General features: G+C 46.4%; 1 protein-coding gene across 17 annotated transcripts in view; it reads left to right on the forward strand.

Annotated features, from left to right (window-relative positions):
* Window positions 1-27892, forward strand: part of TCF7L2 (transcription factor 7 like 2) — a 199629-nt gene that overhangs the window by 106457 nt on the left and 65280 nt on the right. Inside the window, exon 5 of one of the 17 annotated variants that reach the window (XM_068961286.1) lies at window positions 18226-18366. The exons of the other annotated variants lie outside the window; for them this stretch is intronic. Coding sequence (XP_068817387.1) covers window positions 18226-18366 — 141 coding nt within the window. The remainder of the gene's footprint in view (window positions 1-18225; window positions 18367-27892) is intronic. 17 annotated transcript variants of the gene reach the window in all.

Genomic DNA, 27892 nt, shown 5'->3' on the forward strand with positions numbered 1-27892 from the left:
ACCATCAGTTACACCATCAGTTGTAAGATTTGCCTTTAATAACAGATTTTCAGAGAGTAAAGAAGCACTGCCATGTTAAAATTTATCTGCCTGTCACATGCATCTAAATTTCAGAAATGTAAACATGGCGGAACAGTGTGAGCCTTAGGATGGAGAAGCTATTCCTGTTTGTCTGTAATTTGAGAAGAAAGAATGCTACGTAAGAAGCTTTCCAGCCCGCTTTCGATCACGTACAGGTGTAGGATTTGTGTGGACCCGAGTTCTAAGCCACACTGAAAGAATAAATGCAGATCAATCACGAGACAAGATTGGCCAAAGATCCACACTTAGCAGAGCACGTGGACCAATTCTGCAGGATTCTGTTAATGAAGGTTCTGCAGTTCCATGTTATCACCTTGTTTTTGACCATGAAAGGGAGGTGTTTGTGTTGATAGCTGAAGAGTCTGGGCTGCCATGCAAAGCTGCTTCTCCATAAGCATTGTCGAAAGTAAGTCTGCATTCCAGTCTTAGCCCGTCACCCCGTTGGAAGGGTTGGGCTTCAGCATGAATGGGAACAATGACTACAGAGGCTTCATCAGAAGGCGATATCTGAGCATTTAATGTACTCCCGTTCTTCTATGTTCTATTGGGAGGAACGGGCACCTTGCATTAACCTTACTGTAAATGCGATGCATTTGAACATACAGTGGAAGAACGGCCCAAAGAGAATGCACTTCTGCTGTGAGCGGTTTTGAATAAATCAACATAATAGCCCACGGTTATTAACATATTACGTGAATTGGACAATGATATATACTTTGAGGACCTTGAACTAAAGCTACCAGCAAAGAGCCTGTAGGATGGGCTCCAGAAGGACTGGAGTTCTGGGTGTTGAGGTTGTCATACAAAGAAATGAACTGCAGACCACTGGCAGCAAGGGTTTTCTGGTAATACTCAGCCCAAAGTAAATTTTCAAATGCTTGTACTGCAGCAGAGAATTGACTGATGTCAGATTAATTGGATCTGGACTTCTAAATGTGGGTCAGTTTGGGTTGGAAGTGATTTTATTATCCACAAACCTCTTTGTACCTCTTTTCCCCCCAGAAATAGTCAACCGTAATTTTTCTCTGTTGCCAAGGCTTTCTTGTGAAGCTTCTGAGAAGCAATATATTTTTTCTGTTAGATTTCATAAGTAGTGCTAGGCTTTTGATGTAATTATGTTTAGATTGCACAGAAACTTTCAATGTGTTGAAAGTTAAATTCCAGGGCAGAAAGGAATGAGTCCTGGGCTCCGACCCAGGGAGCCTGAGTCCTTCTGTTACTTCTGTCAGAAACTTGCCGTGTGACCCTGGGCAAGTCTTGGCATGTTTTATTTCATAGGTTTTAAAAAAGAAAAATAGAGGTTATGTATGATGAGGGTTTTTTGGTTCTTTATAGCTTGGAAACTTAGAGATTCAGTGATCTGTGTCCTCTGCTGTGATTGTAAAATGGAAAATAGAGTCAGTGGACAGAGCTTATAATTTTGGAGGACTAGCCTTCTCAAATTCGTCTCCCTTTCATCTCTGGGTACCCTTTAGAAGTCTCTAACTGGGGACACGTCTTCCCCCGTGGTATTTGGTATAACTTTATGGAGTTCAGGTAAACCCTGAAGTCACTTTCAGAAAGTTAGTCTTTTTTTGTCCTAAGTGCCTTATTAAACCTACTGAGGAGATAACAGTCCTGGGAGACCACTTATCACATGTGAGAACAGTCTAGACTTAACTCCCCTTTAAAAAATGAAGCTTACACCAGCTTCCCTTTCTGAACAAAATGTAACAAGTGTTTTTGTACACGAAATCTTCAGGCCCCTCTGCACTATACTGCTCTTTCTCACTATTGACAGTTGACAGGGGATTGTTTATTTGGGTAAAAACCGGCTCACCTGAATGGTGGTTACCCAGAAGCCCGTGCGAGTGGTCCAGGATTCTGGGAAAGAGGGGGAGGAAGTGGGCTTGGGGAACAAGGGATGCAGCTTGGTTACCATGAGTCTTGCGGGCTTTATTTTAAGGCTGCAACTGGAGAACCAGAAAGAAGAGACACTGACACGGTGGCTTGGCCTCCGGTAGACCCAGACCGGAATTCAGCAGCCGGAGTGGGGCTGCTGGCCATTGGCTCTGGCAGGCCTGGGAGTGGGGGCCTGCCTCACCCCAGGCTGGTGGAGGCAGGGCAGGAGTTGCTCCACTCCGAGATCTTGCTCAGCCCCTTGGCCTGTCTTCTCACATCTCTGTGTGTCATCTCTTAACCCTCCCCGTCTGCGGGCCACCTGCTCTCTGCACCTTCGTGCTCGCTGCCCGAGGCCCCGTCATCTTCCTAACTGCCACGTCCACCCTTCGTCTCAGCCCTTTCACCTCGTGGTCTTCTGCTCTAGATCCCTTTGCCTTTGACTCTCAGTTTGTTCTGAGTTCCCTATTAAGGAAATAAAACCCCCTAAAAAGACCAGGAGGGAGAATTTGGCCCCCTGCCCTGGGCTTGGCTGGAGTGTGTGTGGCTGTTGACGGCCACTGTCCAGTCTCAGCCGTCCTTGGGGAAGATGCTGCCTCCGGTCCAGTCAGCAGGGAGGGGCTGGGCACATGGCTGAGAACGTGCACCTAGGGTGGGGTGGACCCCTCAGAGGTGGATGGTGGGTGTGGTGGGTACGGTGGTGTGTCTACTCAGAGGGAGCAGCGTGTCTGTAACAGAAGCCTGTTAATTCCTGCTGGCTTAAGTCAAAGAAACCTTCCAGAAGGGTGTGCTGGGGCCATGCAAACAGCCACAGACACCCAGACATGATTCAGAAATGAAACTGGGGCACGTTTGAAGACTGGACCCATCTGGTCTTCTGCATGTTGAGGGATTGTGTGCCCACTGGGCACATAGAGAGTTCACTCAGGGCATCCCTTTCACCTGTTTCCATGCCCGCTGGTTGACGCTGAGATCCACAAGGGCTCAACCATCTACCAGAGAATGTTAGTGGAAGGAACACTGATGCAACCTTTTGTGCTGGGGCGCTAGCTCCATTTGCTAACTCCCCACTGCAGGTTTTAAGCATGAATTCTGTAGCTGTCTTCCTTGTTTTTTGATATTCATTTCTACAATGTAGAAGCCCTGTGTTCCATCATGTCTAGTAATAGAGCAGTGCTGTGTGGGGTGTGTGGGATGGGACACACACACATAACGCATACACACATGATGTTCTCACAAACACACAGGCCAGGAGAAGTCCATGTTTAATCATTTTGGCAGTTACCTGGGAGTAGGAGCCTTCTGTGTTGCTGGTGATTTTGAGTGTGCACATGTGTATTTTGGAGACAACCTCTGTGAAAATTCTAAGGGCCAATGGAGGGCCTCTCCAAATGCCCTGTGGTCCTATTCAGGGCAGAGGATTTTAGTAAGGGTGGTTGGTATAGTGTAGGGGAGTCAACCACCCACCACTTTGGAGCTAGATGGGCTGGCCAAGGTTTCTGGCACCATTCATTATTACCTCTGTATGACAGCAAAGTTAATTCATCTCTCCCTTTCTTTAAAATATTTTTAAAAAACCAAACTGCCTTTAATGGAGCTGTGTAGTGACAGGTACCAGAAACCCAAGGTGAACAAGGTTAAACAAGGAAGAGGGGAGTTCTTTGACTGCCATAACTAACTTGTGGGAAGGTAGAGGAGGAGGTTGCTGAAGGGCAGCTGAGAGACTGTCCCACGAGGGGACATCCACCCTCGGGTCTCTGTTTGCTTCTGGAGGATGAGTGGTGTCACAGGCTTTCATCCTTAGTTGGAGGCTTGTGGGGGCTCTTGCCCTAACTTGACTCAGACCCGTTTCTGGGACAGGATTCTAATTGGTCTGTCTGGATGAACTGGTCTAGTTTCTAGACGAATCAGTGAGACAAGGAAAGGAAGGTCATATACGCAGATGTTGGCTCCCATTGGATCAAATGACTGACTGGTAAGATTTCCTAGGATGGATTAGCCGGAGTTGGTCTTTAAAACACTTACTGAAGTTAGCATTCAACAGGTGGTGTGAAGATCTTAGCCTTTTGGTGTCTACTAGGTGCTCTTCGTTAGTTTTTCTCCTTTCCCTTGTAAAGGAGATCATAAGGGGTTAGCCTGTCTGGAGCTAAGAACTGGTCATGACATCTCCTCCTGGAAAAGCCAGCGTGATCCTGGGCATCGTCCCTGTGCTGTTTGCTGTGGCCTGTCTGCTGAATAGGGGCAAGACTTTCTGGCGAAGGAGAACCCTGCAGGAATAGTTACGTGGCATATTTTGAGGACATGGCATTTCAGGTACAGCTTTCATAGAGCTCCCAAACTTTGGCAGTTATTATTATTGTCTTTTAAATTGGTCAAAGTCTTAATATTGAAGGTGAGGAAAGAATGCTGGGGGAAAAAAAAAAAAAGAAACAGGGTTCAGGCAAAGATAGCAGCCAGTCCTTCTCTCTAGAACCTGGCATTTCTCTCAGGCTTCCTGTGGGAGCGTACACAGGAGCATTCTATGGAGTGTCTACCATGTCCTGGGTGCTGTGCTAATAAGCTCCTTACCTCCTCCTTGAAATTGAATCCTCGTGACATTTTAGGGTAGATAACATTGTTACTCTTGTACCAGCAGGCTGAGTCTCAAGCAGGTTAATACTTTACCTAGATACTTCCTAAGGACCTTCCAGATTATCTTTACTTCTAATCCAATAGACAACATTTAAAGTTGACTAATCCAGAGGAGGATGGAAGCCCTATGTTTGCAGTGGCTAAACATTTTTTTTTTTTTTTTAATAAAAAAGCGGCCACTGTCCGTTTCCCCCAATTCCTCCCAGTGCTAGGCAGCTGCTACTGTATGTTTGTCTCTGGATTTGCCTGTTCTAGACATATATAAATGGACTCATACACCATGCGGTCTTTGTTATTCCTTTCACTTCGTAAAGTGAGGAACTTACGGTGGAAACTTGCCTGAGGTGGCCTCTTAGCCTCAGCCTTCTGGAATCCAGTGCCCTTTCACTTGTCTCAACTCTGCCTCACTGCCTTGTTTGCTGCAAGAGGCCAGAAGATGGAAAAACCCAAGCGGACATTGTGAATTCATTTTGCTTGAAATGAATACACAACTCTGGGAAGCAGGCAGACGAGCATGCTGGCATTAGTAGTGGAACCTGGGATGAATGGATTCCTCCCTCCGAGTGCCCAGTGGGAACTCCAGTGGTGATGGGGAGAGAGTTAAAGGCTGCCTCCCTGGCCTCCACCTCCAGGGGAAATTCCTGCTTTGAGGGTACCCCGGGCCTGGGAAGCTTGAGTATCTGTCTTCTGTGATGCTGGAACAGATGTGGGGGTAGTGGTGCTAAGGGGGCCTCCAAGGGAGTTGCAGGAAACGTCTCCTTTTCTCTTGGGCTTTCTCCCCGGGGCCTCCCCTGCTTTCCTCCCCTAGTTCACACATCGGAGGGAGGAATCTTTTACTTTTTCTGTTCCGGTGTGGCAGCTGTGAGGAATGTTATCAGTGTCAGGATTGGGCGTGGGCCCAGACCACACTGGTGCCTGAGCTGCAACGGAAGCCGAGCCTAGAACAGCAGGGCTGGTCTGGTGTGAGCTGGCCAGACTGACATGGAGACTTGTCCACGCCAGCCTGGTGCGTTAAGGATCTCGATGGCGGAGGTGGCTCAGGTTCTAGCAGGCAGGTCACCCTGGTGTAGTTCCATGGAAGACGGCCCTCCCTCCCAAGATAAGTGGGCTCCTCTGGGTCGGGAACCTGCCTGGGGCTATGCGGATGCCTGAAGGAGCAGGGTTGAGTTGCCACTATCTTCAGACATGCTCCCCAGGGATAATGACTGTTCAGGCACATTGCTGTTAATACATGGGAAAGTGCCTTCCAGATCACCCGCTCACTTAGAAACTTATAAAAGGAGCCGATACAAATGTCATTCATGTTTGGAAGACCAGCAGTGGCATATGAGACGTTTTTATTTGTGGTGACTTGGTGGCTGCTCATAGGTTTTTTTTGCCTTGATCTCTAGCTATCTCTTATTTCTTGGTTTCCCTTTTGGGATGAAAAGAAATAAGACACAGGGTCCTTCCCCTCGTACGTCATGGTAACGATGTAAGGATTGCCAGTGGGGCCAAGACCTTTCTGGTGTCTTAGATAAAAATGTGAAACCAGGGTTCTCCAGGTGACTTAATGAATTCAGATGTTAAGTGCTGAGTGCGGAACCTGCCCCCTGAGCTAGAGTAACTACACTGTTGAGGGCCACAAGGCTACTAGGATGCTGGCAGCCAGCCGCGTTTCATAGGGCACAGCCTTGTGTGAGATGGTGCTAAGAGGGGTTCCAAGGGAGTTGCAGGTCACCAGGCAGGGCTGGCTGCCTCATGCATCTCTCTGTTGTTTTTAAGTCTGTTTATTTCTTTTTCTTTTTTTTTTTGTCACACCAAGTAGCATGTGGGATCTTAGTTCCCTAATCAGGGACCGAACCTGCGCCCACCTGCAGTGGGACGTGTGGAGTCATAAGCACTGGACCATCGGGAAAGTCTCTCTCGCTGTCTTTCAAGCAGGTGCCTTTCCAGTCTAGAACCCTGACAACAGGCTGAGTTCCCGGGCTCCTCACCAGCTTGGGGTCTGTAGAGAAAGAACTGTTGTTGTCAGTGGGGAAGTGTCCATCCCGAAAACCTAGGTTTTGATGATGATCACGAGAGGGTTTGGGTTTAAATGGGTCACAGGGTGTTCTGAATTCTTCCCTGCGGAGCTGCTTCCCGCTCCCATTTTTTATTCTCGCCAGCCTTTCCAACCTGTCGGCCTTGGTGTGAGTCATTTCGTCAGACGGCCACCCATCCCCGTGGCCTGGACGGCTCCCAGCAGGAGTTGCTGGCACGGCGTCCAGAAAACAGACCACACCCTGGGAATAACGACGTGTTGCAGCGTTTCTCCACTCTGGACCAGAGGCGCCAGGGTCTTGAAATGGGTCTGGGGTTTGGCCCCCTGGCCCCTGCACTGCTGTGCCCTCTTGCACCCAGGGGTGATGAGCAAAGGAATGCTTATCCGTGGTGGTTTGAGGGCAGTTGGCTGGCCAACTAATCCTCCAAAGGGCCAAGAGGTTGTTGATGCTACCCCTCTTCTTGCTTGAACACAGACATCCTCTGGGATCCCACAGATTCTAGAGTTAATTATGCAGAACCTTCTGGACTTATGAATTAGACTTGGGCTCCATTTTTTAGTTTGTACTTTGGATTCTTTCATTAAGGAGATCAGAGATAAAAATATCATTGTTTTGCTGACTGGCTACCAACAGACTCCTCTACTCTGAACCGGGAGTAGTCTGGGTTTTCTTGAGTGACTGGGATATCTATTATAGATCAGCAGATTACTACAGCTCTGCCATTTTAAAGAGACCTGTACCTGCACCCAGGGCTTCCCTGGGAGATGAGGGTTCAATCCCTGGGTTGAGAAGCTCCCCTGGAGAAGAAAATGGCAACCCACCCCAGTATTCTCACCTGGAGAATCCCATGGACAGAAGGAGCCCTGTGGGCTACAGTCCATGGAGTCACAGAAGAGTCAGACATGACTTGGTGACTAAACAACAAGTACTTGCTCCCGCCTGCGCCTTTAGACACATACCGCTCCTGCTGGAACTGTCACTTCACGCATTTGTAAATGACAGTGTTAAGGATTCCTACAAGACTTGTAGGGCACTGTGGGGCCTTGGCACATAGTTGAAGGCTGCGCGCTGGTCCCTGGGGATGTCTACCAGATCATCACATTTTCCTGGCTTTCTGAAACTGATTGCTGTGGGAGGATTTGGATGAGAGCTGGCCGATTTTGTTGTGGAGGAATCTGGGTCCTTTGTCAAGCTAGGGCCTCTGCATCAGCCTTCATTATAGGGAAGTGTTCAGGCCAGTTACCTTTAGCTCCCTGGTTCCCAGCTGGGGTGATTTTGCTGTCCAGGAGGCATTCGGCAGAGTCTGGATGCATTTTTGGTTGTCACAGCTGGGTCGGGGGGATGCTGCTGTCATTTAGTGGGTAGAGGCCAGAGATGCTGCTAAGGCAGGCGCCTGTCACCCCCCCTCCCCCGCACCCCACCGAAAGAACTATCAAAAAGTCAGTAGTGCTGAGGTTGAGAAATCCTGCTTTAACACAAGTGTTTATTGAGCAACTTTCCCTCTGTTATTCCTTAAACTAAAAAACACACCAAGGTAGAAGAAAGAATATCTTTAAAATGAATGACATCTCAACTTGCCAATGTATGTTTTGTCTTTTTTTTTTTTTTGCCAATTACTTTATGGCTTAAAAAAATCTTAGTGGTTTACTAGAGTATTTTTTTAAAAAAGAAATGGCTAAAAACTACACAAGCATGATGATTTAAATGCTAGTAGCTTCTCATACTTCCAAAAGCCAGTGATGCAGAGAAAAGCCCCTGTGAGCTGTGTTTTGTTTGCTGTGGTCCAGCAATGGATTTCGATCGTACCTGGTTATTGGGATAGATGATGTGAAGTCATTATACTTGGATTTCTCAAAACCTACCAGCCTCCCACTCACCTAATAGACTTTACTTTTCCTTTCCTTTAAAATTAAGTGTGAGCCCCAACCAAGTCATCTTGCTTCTCCTGGAATACTAAAAGTTTGTTGTTGTTTTTAGTATACCTCCAGCTTACCTTCTAGAATTCATATTTTGCTTTCTAAATCCTGTTCTTAAAAGGAACCATCTATTGACAGTACATCATAAATTTCCTGGCTCCTCCATGACATTTCTGGGGAAGTAAATGAAAGGTGTAAATTAAGAAAAGCAAGTGTTTGTGGTCCCTACTTTAACCTTCTGTTATGTTAAATGGCTTTGTTGAAGAGGGCTGTCATTGCTCCTGAAAACCTGGGGAAATCCACAGTGAGCTGTGCCATTAGTTGCCTTTGGGAGCACAAGATGTTTGATGTGAAAATTATATGGCCACATCTAATTGGGTATATTTTCACCCTTCTGGATATCAACTCAAGAGATGACTCCCCCCCTCCTTTTTTAGCTAAATGGTTTAACCTGAATTTCATGCTATTATGAATTGCATTCCAGTATTCCAAGTGCCATTTTTTCAATGTCTTTTGTTTAATAGCCTGTCTGCATGACCCAGCCCTATAAATTTCTAGACATCTGGCAAGAGCTGGATATTAATCCCTCCCTGATTTGGGGAGTTGATAAGACCTAAGACTCCCCCATAGTTCACACTCCTCCTTGCACCCTGTGGAAACCTAGGCAGCCAGTGGAAGGAAAACAGAAACTCTTTGGACCTCTGTTTCCTGTGAAATGGGAATAATAATTCTTACCCTGCCTGTTGCCCAGAGTTGAGTATTTGCTTCAAATAAAATGTGCTCAGAAGGCAGTTAGAGAGATGATAATGGTAGTTAGGCCAATTGGAATTTCAGAATTTAAAACTATACAGTTCACCCTTTTAAAGTGTGCACTTCAGTGATTTTTAGTATGCTGCTGCTGCTGCTAAGTCGCTTCAGTCGTGTCCGACTCTGTGCGACCCCATAGACGGCAGCCCACTGGGCTCCCCCATCCCTGGGATTCTCCAGGCAAGAACACTGGAGTGGGTTGCCATTTCCTTCTCTAATGCATGATAGTGAAAAGTGAAAGGGAAGTCGCTCAGTGGTATCCGACTCAGCGACCCCATGGACTGCAGCCCACCAGGCTCCTCTGTCCATTGGATTTTCCAGGCAAGAGTACTGGGGTGGGGTGCCATTGCCTTCCCTGGATTTTTAGTATATTTATAGGATTTTGCAACCATCACCACAGTCAGGTTGAGAGCATTCCATCACCTTCAAAAGAAACACTGCCCCCATTAGTTGTCACTGCCCGCTTCCTCCAGCTCACCCCCCATCCACCGTCTACTCTCTGTCGCTATGGATCTGTCTCTTCCTGATATCTTGCATGTATAGAATCATTTATGTGGTCCTTGGTGACTGACTTCTTTCACTTAGCATGGTCTTCTCAAGATTCATCCATGTTATACATGTGTGTATGGCTGAGTCCCTTCCCTGTTCACCTGAAACCACCACAACATTGTTAATTTTCTTTACCCCAATGCAAAATAAAAATGTTTAAAGTTTGGGGAATAAAAAGATCATCCATATTGTGGCATCTGTTTCTATTTCATTACTTTTTAATAGCCAGATAATATTCCATTGTGTTGCTAGATCACATTTTACTGATCCATGTATCAGTTGGTGGTAAGCTTCAGAAATTTAAAAATATTGCATGCGTGCATGCTAAGTTGTTTCAGTTGAGTCCGACTCTTTGTGACCTTATGGATCATAGCCCCCCAGGCTCCTCTGTCCATGGGATTTCCCAGGCAAGAATACAGAAGTGGGTTACCATGCCCTCCTCCAGGGGATCTTCTCGAACCAGGGATTCCAACCCTCATCTCTTACGTCTCCTGAGTTGGCAGGTGTGTTCTCTACTACCAGCACCGCCACCTGGGTGTACTGTCTCTGTTGTCTTCTATACACACACACATATGCACACGCGCACACACCCACAATTAGGACTTATTTTTTCCTCTCTCAAGGTTCTCTTTAATCTGATTTTTACTGATGTTTTTATTCAAGATATAAACATATGGGGTAGAAGGATAGTGCGTGACTTGAGTAGCATGAGATAATTTATCTCAGATTCCTTATCCTATGACTCCAGCTCTCTCCCTTTCAAGCTGAGAAACTCCAAATACCATAATTCTGAGAGAATTCATCACCCCAGTCCAGGCAGGAGCACACCATGGTTGTCCCAGGTGTGTGCCCAGTGACAACAGTTACGATTAGCAATAGTGTGATTCTTTCTGAGGAGGACAACTAGGAGGCGAGTGTGATTTTGGAACCAGAGATGTTAGCGAATGGAGCTGGCAAGCCTTTCCCCAAATTCTCAAGTACCTTCTTGTTCTAAATGAGATAGTGTCATGGGTTGGTCCTACCTGTGAGTGTCTGTTGTTTTCGAACATTTATAACCTTATGGCCTTGCAGTGTGATTCCTGCTTTTTCATAATGTTTGGGTAGGTTTTTTTTTTTTAAAGTTATTTCAATTTAATAAGTTTTTATGCCATTAGTATAGTGCATTTAAACCAAAATGGTTGTTTTTCATAAACACTGAGCAGGTTTAAATAATGTTTTCTCATAAATTAGTCCTCATTTCCACAGTTATTCAGTTATTGCACCATGAAGACCCTCTGGAGTTTGATGTTGTCAGGAAACGTATTAGCAGAAAATAGTATGTTATTATCTAATGCTAATAATCAGTGAGAAGAGAAGACATTTAATTGGGGCTCCTGCGACTAGCAAGAAGTGAACTATAAAAACATTTCCAGGAGAAATTCCAGGGTTCTTCTAGAAACCTGTTATTTGCATTTTAAAACATTTGGTCCTATTGATATGGGAGGAGGGGGTTGTTGATCAACACTGCTTTCTGTTTTGGGGCAAAGCACTCTAAATTTCCTGAGTGGTAACTGGCTCCCCAGGCACAGCTGGTCTCTGTGTTGTCCTTAAAATCTCTCAGCTCCATTTTGGGGTGCTATTCTTTATCTTTTTTAGAGAGTATGTTGGTTTGTAAAGAGAGGATTACCAAGTACACACTGCCAGTCCCAGTCAGACTCTCTCCCTGTCTTGGTCCCTTGATTCTGCACAGTACTGTCTATGGCCCCCAGGGGCAAAGTATGGACCCACACCCCTTCCCAGAGGCTCTTCTGGGAGAAGGCACTACCCTGTACCAAAAATCTCATCAGTAGCCTGTTATTACGTTTATTTGCTAGCTGGATGCACAAAGCTTCCTTCAGCCATTCTGGACCTGAGCTTCTGCCTCTATTTCTTCCATAGCGATCTACGCCTGCACCTGTGAATCAGGTCCTTTTCTCCCAAAGTAACTGATGAGCATGGTTTTTCATGAGCTTGCTGACATTTTACTTGTCTGGAGAGATTACACTGTTAATCTCTCAATTCCATATGCAAATGATGGAGATGGAGATGCACGGAGAAGCTTCGGTTTTCCGTCTGCTGAGGTCACCACGGAACCTCATCACTGTCTGAGGAAACAGGCCGGAGCGATACACTGGTGTTCTGCTAGTGCATGGGTGCCCGAGGAATTAGTTTGGCTGTAGAAAGGACTTCATTTAGTGTTCCGGCGATGTCTGTTAGAACTTCATTTACTTTTTTCATGCCTTGGCTAATTTTCCGTTATTAAGGTTGGCTGTTGTACATTATTACCATCCCAGAAAGCCTTGACTTCACTTTCTGGGCTACTTTAGTGTTGATTTCAGGTAAAAAATAAAAGCATCTCCTTTATTCAAAATTACTCAAGTGACTCTTTTTTTAAACTTTATCCCAAGCTCTTCGAAAACTATTTTAGGTGATTTTCCTTCATTTGTTTCTACCATAATGAGAAAGTGGGTTTCTTTTTCATCTTCTCAATATTTGTTATTGAGAAGTGCTTTTTTCCCCCTCAGAAAACAAAAGTTGGCAAAGTTTTCTTTAAACCAGGAAACACCATTCAAAATGATGCTACAAATTCCCTTTTATTATACCTTATCGCTGAAGTATTTTTCCTTGGCCATGTAGATCTTTTATCTGATAAAAGAAAGTTTTTTCTCCTAGATGTCACTGTTTATAATAAATATTGCCTCAGTGTCCATGTGCAGAAATCCAGGCATGTAAGATTTGTACTCCGAGTGATGGGAGGAATTAATGCTCCCCCCCCAACCCCCCCCCCCCACCCCCATTCTTCTCACCCTGCAGATTTGGAGCACATTGGAGGTGGGCAGGGCCCTCACATGACTTGACACACTAAGCCCCCAGAAGTACAGGGCACACAGCTAGTTGGTGGAAAGTGGCAGTGAAAATAGGGCCCTACATCCGTCTCTTTGCTGAGATGGATGATAAAAGGCTAGTCTAAGAAGGGACTTAATATTGGCTTCTTTTGTGTTCATTCTGTTTGGATCCCTAGTCTCTTTCTCACTAAGATGAAGTTCTTGAGGGCTAAGGCAGACTTCATTCCTACATCCCTTGAGTGTAGGTGTGATGGTTACATTTCACCTGATGCCAGCTCTAAGCAGGGTGGCCCAGTGATACTGACCGGGAAGTGACAAGTGATATTGACAAGAAGGAGCTGCTCTGTGCGAACTGGGAACTTGCCGTTCCTGACTGCAGGCCACTGTCACCCCCGCTGGAGGATACCCACTTACCTCTGCACGCCCGTTGGTGGGCAGTCTGTACACACACCACACACAGACTCTCACACCTTATCACTCACATGCTCATATTTTAGAAAAATAAGTCATGAAAAGTAGTGTCACGTACATTTACCATGTCTGTGGTGGCATGCTACTTTGGGAAAAAACTGGACTCACCTTTAAAGATAAAAATGGTGGCTTTCCCAGCGCCATTACAGTTTTTTTGTGTCTTGTTTGACAAGACCTTTCTAATGTGATTAGTTCACACCAAACTTACCGTACTTTCAGAAGTGACAATAATTGACAGAGCATAAAGACCTGAACCCTCTGAGTTTATGTGTATGTGTGGTTGGTTGGATGGATGGATGGCTGCTGTTGCTTAATTGTTTCTTGTGTCCTTGTTTACATACACATGTGCATGTGCATGTAAATGATAAAGAGATAAGAGGATTTCACCCTCTTGCCAGTTTTTTTTTTTTTAATTATCATTTTATTAGTTGGCTTCTTTAGTGGAATGGTTCTTCCCACGTCCTTCTCTCAAATGGATGTTTTTCTTTCCCGAGATACTGCTGTTTCAAAATAAAACTCTTCCCTGTTATGCATAGAACCCTGACCTCCTAGTTTTTTAAAAACCTGGGTTTTTGGTTTGTTCTTTTCTAGCTGTATAGTCCTGGGGAGGTCCCTTTATACCTAGACTTAGGGATTAAAAAACAACAACAACAACAAAGAATTCAATTACATGATTTCTAAGACCCATTCCATTTTGCAATTCTGATTCCTTTGAGAGACCCATAAATAATCCTTTCCCTCTTACTTGGGAGAAAACATATAAAAAACATAACCCAAATGTATTAGGGTTCTCCAGAGAAATGGAACCAATAGGAGATAGATGGATATAGAAAGAGACTTATTGTAAGTAATGGATTGACTCATGCACTTATGAAGACCAAGAAGTGCCTAGATCTGCACTCAATAAGCTGGAGGCCCAGGGAAGTTTATAGTTTAGCTCTAGTCTGAGTCTGGAGGCCTCAGAATCAAGAGAGCTGGTGATGTAGTTCTGGTCCAAAGGCTAGCAGACTTGAGACCCAGAAAGAGCCTGTGTCTTAGCTCAAGTCCAAAGGCAGGAAGAAAAACTCCCATGTCTCAGCTTGAAGGTAGTCAAACGGGAGGAGTTTTCCTTATTTGGTTAGGATCAGCCTTTCTTCAATTCAGGCCCTCAGCTGATTGGACACGGCCTACTCACATGAAGGAGGGCAATCAGTGTTATTCATTCTACCAGTTTAAACTCATCCAAAACACAGAAACACTCAGAATGTTTGACCAAATATCTGGTCACCCCATTGCCCAGACAAGTTGACCCATAAAAATTAATGATTACACCAAACTTTACTGAAACAAAATTGGAGGCTTTTGCTTTTTTCCTCCTGCTTAAGCAGTGGATACTGAATTCTCCCAGTAGCCAACAGCTGTTGACCAAATTTGGTGTGAGTAACACATTTCATATAAAATCTGTATGTGTGGAGGCTTTAGTAATTTTAGGGGTTTTGATTTTTAAAGGCTTTTCAGCTCCTTCTATACTCTCTTTTCTTTTGTGTTTATTTTTCCTGGCAGAGCAATTTGTACTTTCTATCTCCTTGGTTTCCATTCTGTTACATTAACATTTGAATGTTGCCCAGCCACCTGCTGAAGGTGGCTTTAAGCTCATAAAGAAACAAAAGAGTAGAATACACAACTATTGCTCCAACTTTTAGTGATACACCTTGATTCTGCTCCATGTGGTCATGTCCAGAGCTGGCCAACTCACCATGTCCTCAGGGGCCACGTCATCAGGGAAAATGAAACCTACCACCTGCTTTGCCTGCCATCTTTCTTGACATGTCACAGCCTCAACTTCTGGAGACTGCATCTCAATAATGTCGGTCAGTGAAGCCAGTGGCTTTGGAGGCACTAAAGGAGAAGGGCCGAGTGGTAATTCTAGCAGGCGTGTGGTTTTTGCAAGGTCCCCACTCCCCTGTCCAAAGACTAGCCACACGCCACAGTCATTCTTATTTTGAAAAGTACTGGACACTTATCTCCAGTATATTGCCTTGTAATAATCCCCTCATCATGCCTGGATCATGAAACTCCAGAGGCCTTCATTGACTTTTCCTGGAACATCTCCAAGTTTTTCCACATTACTGCTTGCTTTGTGGATGGATGATTATTGAGGTCAGTCTGACGAAGGCGACTAGGTTTCTCTGGTCAGGATGCCCTTCTCCTTCCTCCAACCTAGCCCAAACTGGCCCAAGGAAAATGAGTGTATTGACCCATACTTGAAAAGTTTATATGAAACATGTGTCAGGCATGGCTAGATCCAGGGTCACGTATTCCAGGACACCATTTCCTTTCTCCTCGGCTCTGCTTTCCTCCAGGTTGACTCCGTTTCATAGGGGCAGGTTCAAGTCCAGAGAGACCTTATCTCCTTGCATGACTCTGAACCAGTGTCTGTGGTCAGGGGGCGTAATGGGCTGAGTGCATTTGAACTGAATAAACTTGCCCATTTGTGGAGCTGGGGGCTAGAGTCCACTCTACCCAAACTGAATGGGTCAAGAGTCGGGGTGATACCTCCTAAATAATTCAGGGTACTGTTACCAGAAAAAGTTTGAATGGATGCTGAGTGGAAAACTTGGCAGAGGTCTGCGTGTCATCTTTAGGATTTGTTGAAGAGTCTTGTATTTGTTAGGGGAAGACTCATTTAGAGTTCTCTCAAGGTACAAAATGACTTGGTATTTGTATGCACGCTTAGATCTATTTATAAGAAATCCTATACCCCCCCAAATTTGAAGTGGCTTGTAAGACTTCATATTATGTAAAAAGATTGGAAGTGAATAATGAAGGAAATTAGAATAAAGAGGAAAGCAAGATAGACCTGTAAGATAAGATGGGGGTAAGGGTAATCTCACAAATTTCAAAGCTGGAAGATCCTACGAGATTGGTAGACGTGACCTGCAAATTTGGCTCTGAGGTTCCCAGGAAGAGTATTAGATCCTATACAAAGGGGGAGAGAGAGAGAAAATGTGTGTGTGCATGTGCCCACATACCCATATGTGTGCAAGCCCCTCTGGGAGTGGAGACCCTGAGAGGCCGTGGGAAGATAATATGGTCTGGGGTATCCTTAGATTCATTTCTTTTCCAAACTCCTGGGATGCTTGCCCTCAGGAATCTTACGTCTTTGCTCTCAGCATTGTGTTAGGAAGCAAAGCAAGCAGACCAGGATTGAAACCCCCATACTGCTGGGTTCCTTTCAGGAACAACTGAAGGGCTAAACCGTGTTCCCTCTGGTGGGAGGCAGTAAGATGAGTCACTGCTGTGACGGGGGCAGAATAGGATGACCTCAGTTGTAAAGCTAGGCTAATCTGGAAAATGGACTCATGCCTGGACCGTGACTCACGTTCCTGTTTACAAACGAGCCCTGTGGAGAAGTGCAGAGAGGGAGACTCTGCTTCCCAGATGGAGACCAGAGATGTCCAGGGCTGGGCACCCGTGCTTCCTCTGGGGCTTGGGCTGCGCTTCCTGGGGGCAGACCTTGGGCTTCCCGCAGTGGTGACTTTCAGTGTCCAGCCACGGGGACAGTTGCAACTCATGAGGGCAATGGAGAGGCACCGGTTTGCAGGTGATATGGCCCTTTCTCATTTTGGGTATTCACATGCTTTTGGCTGGTTTAATCCACCTGGAGAAACCACCCCCCCCACCATCAGAGGACGCAGTTGTCTGAGAACCATGTAAATTATTCTAGAAATGTGGCTGCTGTTTCACAAATTTGTCCGTTATTTCCATTGCTTTTCTAACTCCTAGTCTTCAGTGCCCACCATGCTCATTCTGCTATTTAGTGAATATCAGAACATAAAATATTGGGTATTGTGCCCAATCTCATATTCTTAATTTTGAATTCTGTATTTTTTGAGGGGGATTAAAAAGGGTGAAAAAATTTGTTCATGGGGATTTTCCTTCACATAGAACTTTTTAACAACTAGGGTAGAGAAGACATAATTATTTATCATGAACACAAAAGTCATAGGTCTTTTTTTTTTTTTTAACAAAAATTAGAATGATATTTCCTTGTTGTGAAATAGCCATTCTTGGACCCCAGGTCGCTCTTAACACCGATCAATTCTCTGCCCTGTTTTTAGAGCAATAGTCAACATCTGGACAGAAAGATGTATTTACGTAACAACAGTATGAGTTGAGTGAGACCTGGTTCTGGTCCCCCTTACCCCGCCGTCTACTAGCTGTGTGACCTTGGGCATGCTCCTTAACGTCTCTGAGTCAGTTTCCTCCTCTGTAAAATGGGCACAACAGGACCCACCTCACAGGGTAGTTGTGAGGAATAGTGGAATGACACCAACGTTCCTGTCTAGAACCCTAAGCAGAAAAGCAGCGCTCATCACAGGGCTCTGGCTGAGTTGAAAGCAGTAGAGCACCGACTTCCTGAGCACTCGGGGCTGGTGCTCCCAGATCCTTGAAGGGGTCCAGAGACGCCGGTGTAGTTGCAGCTCTCAGGTTGCAGCCTGGCAGAGGGAACAGTATTAAGAGAGTTCCCCAAATAGCTCTGGCATGGAACCCTATGCAACTGCATTTTTGTAGGGTAGAAATATTGGCTCGGCCCAAATGTTCATTTGGAGTTTTCTTTAGAACCCAGATGAACTTTTGGGCCAACCCAATAGCAGCAATATTACATGGTTTAAATTAATGGATGATTCGGTAAGGTAAGTTGAGAGAGAGGGAAAATGCTAGCCAGCAGGCTTCTCAGAAGAAGGAGTGATGGGCAGAGTGGGCAGAATGGGAAGGGATGCCCCAGAAAGGCTGCCTGGAAGAGGCTGTGTTGAAGATGTCTCTGGCAGGGTCCCTGAGCTGGCTGGCAAGGACGCGGGAGAGTTCCGGGTTCGAGCGGGGCACCACGGTCCTCCGCCTCCTGGAGTTTGTAGAGAAGCGGGGGTTGGCGCAGGACGTCAAGCTGGGGGCCGTGAATGCCTTGCTGACTGCGCACGCCTCCCTCCCGAGCCTCACTCTGTTCCCCTTTCTTCCTGGCAGCAGTGCCCCCTCCCTTGCTGCACTCAGGGACATGACTGTCAGCACTTCTACCCCCCCTCAGACTTCACTGTCAGCACTCAAGTCTTCAGGGACATGAAAAGGAGCCACTCCTTACAAAAGGTTGGGGAGCCCTGGTGTTTGGAGGTAGGTCTCGGAGCAGAATGACGGTATGAGATGAGCGGGCTCTGGACGGAAGCCACCCATGCACACGGCTTCCTTCCCGCTGGGGCAGGACCCATCCTCCATGGCCCCTGCGTCCTGTCACATCACCGTTACGCTGGCTGCCACGATGCCGGGCTGGCCTGACCACGGATAGGTTTATCATAGCCGTAACAGTGCCAGTTTATAAGGACAAGGGGAAGGGAGGTGCTGCCGTGAACCCAAGGCGGTGGGCTCCTCGTTGAAGCCACATGGTCTAGCATCATGCGTGGCTTCCATAAGAATGATGAACAAGGTCATCCCGTTAAACTTGACCCCGTGGAAACAATTTCCTAGGACTCTTCAGAGCTTCCAGTGGAAGAGAAGGTATCACCTGAACTTGGCCTTTGTTCTTCATTCTTTAGAACTTATCGATTTTCTTTTCACATCCAGGGTGCCAGGCTCTGTTCACCCTTTCTGCAGTGGTGCTTCCCGAGGCAGCAGCGTGTGGCTTTTCTGGCAGATGTCGCTCTCAAGGACAGGAAGCATTGTTAATTTCCTTTAAATAATTCAATCCGATGTCAATACCTCACACTGCCCCGTGCCTGGGAGTGACAGTTCTCTTCAAATTAGTAGTCCCAAAGAATAAAGAACATCTAGAACATGTTTTCATCCTCAGAAAAGCAGAAGTCGACGCAGATAAAAACCATAAAGTTAACTCTTTAAACTTATCCAGTGCATGATTTAGTAACTCATGCTAGCTTTTGACTTTTTTCCTTTTTGAAAAGGAAAGGGAATATTTGAGAGCCAATTAGTAGAGCCTCTGTCTTTGATAAACATTGATTGTGTGCCTACTGTGTGCTGATTGCCCTGCAGCATGTTAGGGCTACAGGGACAGAAAACAGCAGAGGCCTAGAGTAATACGTTACATTTGTCGGTGCGTCGTGCCTTTGGAGAGGGAAAAGGCGGGTGAAATCATCCTGAAAAGCTTGTCCTAATTTAAAAAGTAGTAAATAGCCCTGTAAGAAAACAAGACACAGGTAGAGAAACATCCAAATGTTTCATCCAAATGCAAGAGAAAATGTCAACACATCCCTTTTTTACCTAGTTGTGAGCTCTTAATATTTGGATGCATTTCTTTCTTGTCATTCATGTGTCTGCAGTTTAAAAATGGTTTGCAAAACATTTGTAAAACATGGAATGGCTCCTTACACGGTTTTGTCTTTTCACTCGGTTATTCTCGTACACTATGTTATGTCTTAATTCTGGTTAGTTACACGGTGTCTTCTGGGGCTCTTCCTGTCTGATTAGCCCCCTCTGACCAGATGTGACTAAAGCTGAAGATGTGTCTAGGGTCTTTTGAACCATCCCCACCCTACCCCGCCTCTTCTGATGAGCCCTGTGCTTGGAACCGCTGGGGCCCATGTATGAATACAGCCCGGGTCTTTAACTGGCCTGAGTCAGATGGAGCAGGAAGGCTGACTTCTGTGTGGCAGCCCTGGCCTGCAAGGAAGAGCTTTTTCTCAGCAGCCCCTCTTTGGTTTGGCTTTTAATAAGCGCCTCTGTTCATCCTAACTATGGATGATAAGGCCATACCGAACATAATTATTCCTCCACCAGGGCCTGGCAAATGGTAACTCATTAATCTTTGGTCAGAGTTACACGATAGATAAAGGAGAACCAGGCACCCATTCTGAGTTAAAGAAAACGAAACAGAAACACCGAGTTTCTTCCTTATAACTCGAGATCCGCAGGCGCCGACGCCTGTTTCTCAGCTTGCTGGCGCCAGTTTCTCAGCTTTGCCCTCAGGACAGGGAAGCATCTCTTGGGGAAGAGCCAGTTACCGCGGCCTCCCAGATGGGGGACTAAGTCCCTAAGTTGTGAACAGACCAGACGCAGAGACACCACTTGGGCTCTGTGACCTCAAGTGAGTTACCTACCTGCTCTGTGCTTCAGTCCCTCATCAGTGCAGGGGGGCCCGACATGAGCTGTCGTGAGCCTCGGTTGCCTTGAGGCATGTGGAGCAGGAACTTGGCCAGAGGAGCCCGTGAGCTGGGTCTGGCATGAGCGTCTGGCAGGATCCAGGGGAGCCGCACCCTGGCGGTGTGTCTGTGTGGTGGGCTGGCCTCTGGTGCCTGGCGGTGTGTCTGTGTGGTGGGCTGGCCTCTGGTGGGGCAGTGCAGTCCTGCCGCGTGGTTTCCACACACAGCTCGGGTGCACTCCAGGTGTTTCTGGGGAGCATCACGGAAGGACCAGATTTGAGTCCAGCATTCTCTCACCTCTGCTGGCAAGGTGCTTCATCTGTCTGTGATGCAATCCCCGTGTCTGTTAAAAAGGGATGATGGTGGAATCCCTGCCCCAGCCTCCTTCACTGGGCACCTCCCAGGATCCCTTGAAATCCTGATCAAAGAGACTTTTTAACACAGCACCTCCTACGGTCCAGGCACTTCTCTAAGGGATTTGTGTATTTTAACTCTTGAAAACCTAACAACCCTTAGAGGAAGGTGCTGTGGTTTTGTCATTTCGCAGATGTACCACAGAGAGGTTAAGTAACTTGCTTAAGATTACACAGCAAAGGGGCAGAGCTGTAAAACTGCTATTAATGAAAGACCATGGCAGTGGTCCATGGTTTGGAGCTTTCCCCACCCATCACCTTCCACTCACTAAAGGAGATTGGGCTAGGTCCTGCTCAACACCCAGCCATCTCAGGAGCTGCGAGGAGACTTCTGATTCAGGATACCTAAAGTCCAGTCTTTGGTTTATAGGTACCACGTCTGGGATCCTTTCTAACCCATCCATTGGCCCTTCTCTCTCTCCCCTGCGAGTCAGCTTGATTCTAACCCTTTAGCTCTCTCCTCAAGGGAATTAAAGTTGGTAGACCAGTTTAGTAAATATGAGTAAGAAAGTCAATATCCACCTGGGCAGGCATGAGTCACTTCTTTCTAGTTAGCTATTCGTGGCCACTTTCAAGCTCACCACACAAAGTCATTACACTGAGGCTATTACCATGTTTAATAGTGACAATAATAGGGTGTGACCCATGGCATAAATGCATTCAGATAAGAAAGAAAGTGTTTTTTTTTTTTTTTCCCCTGTAATTGCTTAGTCAATATCATTTTCACGAAAATGCTTGCAAACAAACTTTTAAAGAGGTCTTTGTTCGAATCCTTCCCTTATTCTGTGCTTCCTTCCTCTTGAAGGGCTTTTTTGAACTTTTCCTGATCAGTGGGCTGGGGGTTAGCAGGGTGATACCCTCTGTCCTTTTTGATGTTTTGGTCTACTGACCTACCTTTTTGCTGGTTTTGAGCCTAATTTTATTTCATTTTTAGGTGTGTGTGTGTGTGTGTGTGTGTGTGAGTTCAGGAGAGGACACATTATTGCTGGTACTTGCTTATTAACTTCTCAGCTTAGACATCTAAGGGGGGAAAAAGACTTTTGCTAACTTTGCAAAGCTAGTCACATAGACAGGGAGTTAACCATTTTGGTGAGAGGAAATGAAACTTTTCTTAGGTTTATTAGACCACATCCTATGAATCTGTGGCTTATTATATGTCTGATTTCTAAAAAGCATGGCATCATGGCCAGAGTTTTATTTTTGCTTGTTAGTCATTGAAACAAATATAGATATTGCTTCATTTCCATAGTTCTATGTTTTTCAATGTTAATGTACGGAAAATCTGGGTTTACACAACAAAGTACATTAGAAGGGGGAAGTATTAGTCTCTGCATTACAACTTTGGATTACCAAGTATTCTGTCCAGCTAAAATGTTTAGTTCATCCTCCCCCTCCTGATTACATAAAGAAGCAGGATGAGAGAAAACAGTTAAAATGTTCCTGAAAGGCAAAATTAGTATTTGGACATGGTTTCAGTCTTTTAAAGGATGTGTTTAAAAAATGAGAGGTAGGCTCGTATTATATATGTAGTTCTTTCCTGTCCGTCTGACATTTCTTGTAATAGAAACCCTTTCCTGTGTATCCTGCGAAGACTCTTGGTAAAATGTCTAGCGATGTCCATCCTAGAACTGGATATCTCTCAATATGTTTAGTCATTGCCCCCGTGCAAACCCACTGTTTCTAAAGTTCCACTATTACAGTCTGATTGCATCTCATGCGGGAAAGAGTGCAAGCTGAAAATAACAAAGAATGACTGTGGACATTCCCTCATGCCCCCATGATGTATATGACCTATGGCTTAGCACACACAGCCCTGGAGCATTCTGTGCAAACCATCCAGCAAATTCACTTCCTTCCCCAGAGTCATTCTCCCCGTGGGATGACTGACTAGTGGGACCACCCGTATTATTTTGTTATTTCTCGATTTTCTCTCTGGAGATCTTCTTTGTTGAGTTCTTCTAGGTTAAATGGGTGCGTGGATTTCCTCTGCCGAATTCAGCTCCATGAATGTAAGTGGGCATCACGGTGCCTGACTGGAATTCCTGACACCTCAGAGAAGCCGCACTCCCAGCGCATGGTGAACGTGGTGTGGTTTCCCATGCCACGTGTCAGAGCCCTGCAGGGTTGACACAGCTTGGCCACTGTGTGCACAGGGCTCCCCACCAGGGACACAGGTCCAGAGAGGGAAGGGATTATTCTGGGCCTCATGTCCCTTGTTGACCATTCCTTGGACCGAAGACATGTACACTGATCACTGCTTATACTATTCTCCACCCTGGAAGCCCAGGCAGTGTACATGAACATGCTTTAAGGAGCCCCTCCCTTGGAGGGTGGGGGCGTTCTTTGGCCCTGCATCCAGCCTCTGGGCCCCCCTGAACCCCGCCTGGACGCCACAGGCTGGATCACTGCTCCTATCTCTGTGACCGCCTCCCTTTTCCCCATTCTTTGTGAGTCACATGTTTTCTCATGTGACGAAGGTCGTTAGTAGCAGAGACTCGGGCCTTCCATGCGTGACATCTCGTCATCCACACAGTTTATTGGTTTGGGATCCTCCCCTTTTGCAATTCTGTGAGGTGACAGGTCAGTCTTTAATGGGCTGTGCCGTGTCAAGGGAGAGTTTAAATTAACCTTCAGACTTTTTATACCTCACAGGGCCCCTCAGATCATAATACACGGTCAGTATTTGAAGAGAGGGAGGGGATGCTTTTTACTCACGGTTTTCCCATTCTATCGAATCCGCCTGTCTGTCTGTTTCTCCGTGATGTGATACCTCTGTTTCTCTACTTTCCTTTGATGATGTCAGTGAAGTCGATGTTTGGAATTTGGGAACAGAGAGGAACCACGCTTCAGCCCAGACTCTGGAACTTAGTCGTTTTTATTGAAAGGAGATTGTCAGGTCAGCAAAGTGGAAGATCTTAGTTTCTTGGTTTCACGCCAGCTCTATGCACCTGATCCAAAAGGCATCTGCTGCTGCTAGTTTTGCAGGAGCTGATTCTAGGCGCTACCTCGTCTTTTATTCCATATTCCACTCTTTCCCAGCCTTCTCCATCACATCACTGAATGCTCACTTCAAGCCTGTTTGCATTAAAGGAATGTGGTAGTTCCGAAAACAGTTTTTTGCTGTTGGCTTGGGGAGTAAGGTGGTAGAAGTGTTATCTTCTCTGATAAGGCCAGGTTCAAGTTTTGACCACCCTTTCCTCAGGCTGTCCTTTCCCCATCAGTGACTGGCTGCCTCTGCTTGAGCCGCAGATGGGGAAAGGAGGTGGCCTCTATCCGGCCAAGGAGGTTTGAACTCTTTGTTAACAACCTCCTGGGGTGTATGTGTGTGCTATGTTCTTCTGCGGCCCCGCCACCCCCAGGGTGCTCACAGCTCGGCAGCATTTTTCTCTGGAAAGGTCTAAATAGCAGGCCTGTTTGGGCTCAGAGTGAAAGTTTCTGTTTTGGAAAAGCCAGTTCCTTCCGATAAGGGAGGGTGGGGATGAGGAAGGAACTAGAGACGCCAGAAAAAGAAGAAGTGAGAGTCGAGGAGGCGAGGAGGTGGCGGGGTGACCAGGGGACACGTGCTGCCCGCTGCGTTTGTTTCCCAGCCCCACCTGTCACTTGACTGCCCAGCTTCGCCGGAGCCCCCTGTGTGGCAGCCCCTGGTCCCCAGCGGGGACCTCTTGCTGCTTCAAAAAACAGAGCTGGCAGGAGATGGTGTTGGGTTGGACATGATGTACGGGGCTGGGGTCAGAGGGAGCATGCAAGCGCTCAATCACCGAGTGCTCAGCCTGGACTCGGCCCATCGGGTTTCTGGCAGGCCCGGGTGGTTCTCCGGCAACCAGTGTGGCCAAGGAGAGGTGCTCTTTTCCCCGGGAAAGGAGAAGCCCCTCCACCCGAAAGTACAAGAAACTCGTAATCATCCAGGAGATCCCAGTTCACAGCTCTGCCTCTTGGACAAGTTTCTTTCTTCCTGCCCTTCTTTTTTAAAAATAAGAACCCAGAAGAAAGCTGGGTGGAGGCGAGAGGGAAGGGCAGCTTGCTGATGATGCTTTTACTGGCTTCAGGAATCCGGGCAGTTCCTGAAGGGCAGGTGGGGCATTTCTGTGCCCGGCGGGGCAGGGACAGCAGTGTCTGGGCGTGGACTCGCAGCTCTCATGATGTAGTGATGTGTAGGCTTCTAAAGAGACTGGGACATTAGTTTCCTTGACCCTGTCTTGCTGGGGGCAGCAGAGTGGACTCAAGTCAGATTCCTGGTGGGGACCTCTCCTCCCTGCAGTCTTGCTTGGTGGGGTCACCTGCAGCTGTCTAGTTTTTGATTTGCACTTCCTGTGTATGCTTCTGTGTCCCTGATTCTAGGTCTTAGGAGCAGGCTTCCTTGGCCATGTGGGGTTTTCAAAAATTGTATTTTAACATACACAACAAAATTGGCCTTTTCTTTTGGTCTACAGTTCTGTGAATTTTAGCATCAGTTCGTATTATCGCCACCACAGTCAGGGTACAGAACAGTTGCGTCACCTTACACACACTTTTATGCTACCCTTTTCAGGTCCCAAGGGATGTGGGGTTTATTTTTTTTAATTTTTATGGTTTTCACCTTTGAAAGGTATCGTTGACCTGATCTGTCTCTTTCATTCAGAGGCTGACTTTTCATTGTCGATTCTAAGTTTTTGCTCTGCTCTTTCTCCACCGAGAGATGTAACCAGAGTACCTTTCTTGTCAGCCTCTGACTGACATAGTGGGTTGGGTTGTTTGGTTTTTGTGCTGGCTGTTTTTGCCCACACCTGTAGGATGCTTTGGGCTAATTCTGACAGTGGCCAAAGACCATTATTAACTAGTAAGGGACATGTTCTTGCCGACCGTCTAGGCGGCCTTGTGAAGGGAAACGACTTCTGGAGTATTCTGCTTTGAATTATCTATGTTATTGTCTCCCAGATGTCAGGACCGATGATCAAGGTTTCTTGTTGTTCAGCTGCTCAGTCATGTCCGACTCTTTGTGACCCCGTGGACTGCAGTACACCAGGCTTCCCTGTCCCTCGCTACCTCCCAGAGTTTGCTCAAACTCATGTCCATCGAGTTGGTGATGCCATCCAACCATCTCATCCTCTGTCACCCTCTTCTCCTCCTTCTCTGAAATCTTTCCCAGCATTAAGAGTCTTTTCCAGTGAGTTGGCCCTTCACATCAGGTGGCCGGAGTTCTGGAGTTTCAGCTTCAGCATTGGTCCTTCTGATGAATCTTCAAAGTTGATTTCCTTTAGCATTGACCAGTTTGATGTGTAAAACGAAGATGGTGCGTCATCTGCAGATTTGTTGATCCGTGTGGCTCTCCCAGACCGTCCTCACTTGTCTAACTACTTAGGTGAAGCCAGAAACAGTGTTGCTTCCATGATCACCCATGCCTCCCCAGCCAGGTTCAGGAACAAGCTGGAACAGCCATGGGAAGGCCAGAGCTGTGTGTCACCTGCTGTGGTCAGCCCTTCTGCTTTCTTCGGGAAAAGGGAACTGCAGGAATGTTTGTGTGGTACACGCAGATCCTGTGTATGTGCCTATCCTCTTGGCAAACGAGGAGAGGTGACCTCGAAGGTCCCCGGCTCAGAATGTCACACTTGACTGAACAGTTGATGGTGCCTTTGCGGTGGATTTTGCTGGGGAAGGTGGCAGCAGTCGCGCACATGTGAGATCTGGCGTAATCTGATTCCTGCCTTTGTAATTATTTGGAGACTTGCCATTATAGCCAGTTGAGAAGTGGGAACAGTGACCCAGAGCAGAAAGCAGAAATTATAGGGGTGGAAAGGGGAGGTAACATCCAGAAACACAGTTGTAACTCTCCTGGCTTTCTGGGATGGAAAACTGCTTTAGGATCAGGAGAAAGTGTTAGAATGGCCTTCTAAAACATGTCACCCCTTTTTCTGGTCTTTATGCCCACTCCTCACTGCTCTCTTGACAGGCTGAAGGAACCCCTCAGAGTGTGGTAGAGTCGGGGCATCCGGGGTTTAGTTGAGAGGAGTGAGTCTGCTGATCAGAAACTACCTTTGTCTGGCAGCAGGTTTCTATAGAGGAATGTCCTCCAGGTGCAAGAAGAATGGTTCTCATTTAAAAAAAAAAATCCCACAATAAACAAAGTAACACGAGCATGGATGTCAGGATGAAACCAGGAGAATAGAACAGCTCTCAGACACAAGACGCTTTTCCGCATCCTGATTGACAGGACAGGGGCGCTGTGGAAAGCCAGGGCTGGCGTCATTTTCACACGTGGAACAAGTGTAAACCATGGGGCCGGGGGGCCTTCACTCTGGAAGATGCCAGAGAAGAACTTACAGAGTGATCATTCTCCCTCCAGAGGTGCTTACTGTTTGTCTGATCGATGTCGGAAACATGGTATCATTTCTACCAACATCCACATAAGAAGGTTTCTTTCTCTCTTTTTTTTCCCCTTTTTCTCATTTGGGTGACAGATTGCATGTTAGGGCACTGAAAGATGAAAGCACTAAATATTTGCTTTAGAAAAACACAGCAAAAGACTCTCTCATCCTCCCAGCTGAAAACTGATGGGCTTAGAATTCCATTAACAAAAACGACTGTCTGCAGTTAAATGTATTGCCACCCTCTGGGCACGGTTAACAAGAGGGGGAGAAAGTGGAGGTCGAGGGGTGGAGGATTGTACAGGATTCTTTCTCCCGGGGAGTGGAATTAGGGCCCTTTCGTCGACATGGAGGTCCAAGGTAGCCCAGAGAAGTGCCTTCCTCCTTCTGTCATGTTGAGCTCCTCCTTTCTGGGTCTTTTCAGTGGATTTCCTCTCCATAAAAAGGATCTCTTTGTTATTCCCTCTTTCAGATGTAATGATAAAGTCGTAATTCTTACAATCCTCTTCGGCATGAGCTGTCTTGCCTCAGAAGAAGAGAGAATGCGTTTTGGCACTTGTTGATGGTTCTTGCAAAGTCTGTTTAATGGGATGATTAAGAGCGTGAATTCAAACCCTGCCTTTGCTACTGACTGGCTGAGTGATCGTGTGCATGGTATAGTTTCTAGACCTCAGTTCCTCCATCTGTAAAGCAGGGAGATTTTTATATATCTCTTCCTTTATTGAGAGATTTCACCGAGTTAAGGTGGTGTACATGTCCATCTGTCAACATCTGTTGTTGTTTAGTTGCTAAGTTG

Source organism: Capricornis sumatraensis, chromosome 23, assembly GCF_032405125.1.
Source record: "Capricornis sumatraensis isolate serow.1 chromosome 23, serow.2, whole genome shotgun sequence".
Classification (NCBI taxonomy): domain Eukaryota; kingdom Metazoa; phylum Chordata; class Mammalia; order Artiodactyla; family Bovidae; genus Capricornis; species Capricornis sumatraensis.